At 33.4% G+C, this 1301-nt stretch overlaps 1 protein-coding gene across 1 annotated transcript in view; it reads right to left on the minus strand.

Moving 5' to 3' along the window:
• LOC107679929 (endothelin B receptor-like) overlaps window positions 1-1301 on the minus strand; it is a 29297-nt gene that overhangs the window by 7609 nt on the left and 20387 nt on the right. The window contains exon 7 of the mRNA XM_016475655.1: window positions 495-632. Coding sequence (XP_016331141.1) covers window positions 495-632 — 138 coding nt within the window. The remainder of the gene's footprint in view (window positions 1-494; window positions 633-1301) is intronic.

Raw genomic sequence — 1301 nt, forward strand, 5'->3', positions numbered from 1 at the left:
ATAGATAGATATAGATAGATAGATATATATTAGTTTAAAATTTATATTGGACTTAAACTGGAAATTTAGAAATGTTGAACTGAACTGAAATATATTAAGTTGAAGTACTAAAATTACTGAAACTAAAACTGAAATAAAATAAAGGTAAATATAAATATAAAAATATAAATATAAAAAAAAAACTAATAAAAATGAGAAAAGCACAAACAAATACTAAAAAAAACTTAAAGTAAAAATAAAATGAAAACCACAAAACCTACAAAAAAAAATGCAAGAAAATATTAATAAATACTACTGTATATACTGTATAACTAATACTACTGTACAGTATATAACTCATATTAATATATTACATGGGCTGACAGACAGCAGTGTCTCTATGGTTAGTGAATATCAGATATCTTATAATCCCTTGAGTCAGTTTTGTTTCTATGATGGTATTATGTGATTCAGATGAACTGGAACAGCTTTCCAAATCCCAGGTCCAGATGTACCTGCTTTATGTGTTTGTCCAACTTAACGCTTCCGCTTAAGATCCTCCAAGTCATCAGCGAGTAAAAGACGGCGGTGCACGCCAGCGGCACGATGAAATAAAACCCAAAGAGCCACCAGTCTTTGGCCATTTTATAAAACTAGAATGAGAAAAAAGAGAGTTCCTGATGAACTTGACTTTATTTCAAAGGAAGTATGTCATCATTAGACTCTCGAGCAGATCTGAGCTCAAACCAGTAGCTGTTTGATGAGGAAATCAGACTTTCACTGCAGCCACTGCCATCTATATCAAAAGTTCCTGACAGACATCATAGGGAATTATTACTTTCAATGACATGCAATATGCATGGCTTGATTATTTGTATTTATGATTTTATTGCATGTAGTATCTCTGACTAAAGAAACAGTGGACCCAAAAATGGTAATTCTTGTTATTTATTCACTTCAAATCCATTCTTTGAGGAACACAAAAAGGGGAATCTTTCCCGAAATTGTTCTACAGAAAAGAGCTGTGTGAAAATCCTTCAGAAATTCTTCTGCTGGGTATATAAAGTTAATTTTTTGGTGAAATATTCCTATAACATATTATTACAGAGCAACTAAAGGGATGTGGTGATGGTGAAATAAAAATTAGATGGGAGGAAAAATTGTATTTCAGTGCTGTTGTGTTCCCTCACAAAAACTTCTGCGTTCCCCTGAAAAATGTTGCTTTTGCTTGCAAAACCACCTAAATATAGTTCCCTTTCAGTCGGTCACTCCCGACGTCACGTCGGCTGACCGACGAAATTGGGATCTCGCTTAGAGAGACC

This window comes from Sinocyclocheilus anshuiensis, unplaced genomic scaffold (genome assembly GCF_001515605.1).
Source record: "Sinocyclocheilus anshuiensis isolate Anshui unplaced genomic scaffold, SAMN03320099.WGS_v1.1 scaffold244, whole genome shotgun sequence".
Taxonomy (NCBI): Eukaryota; Metazoa; Chordata; class Actinopteri; order Cypriniformes; family Cyprinidae; genus Sinocyclocheilus; species Sinocyclocheilus anshuiensis.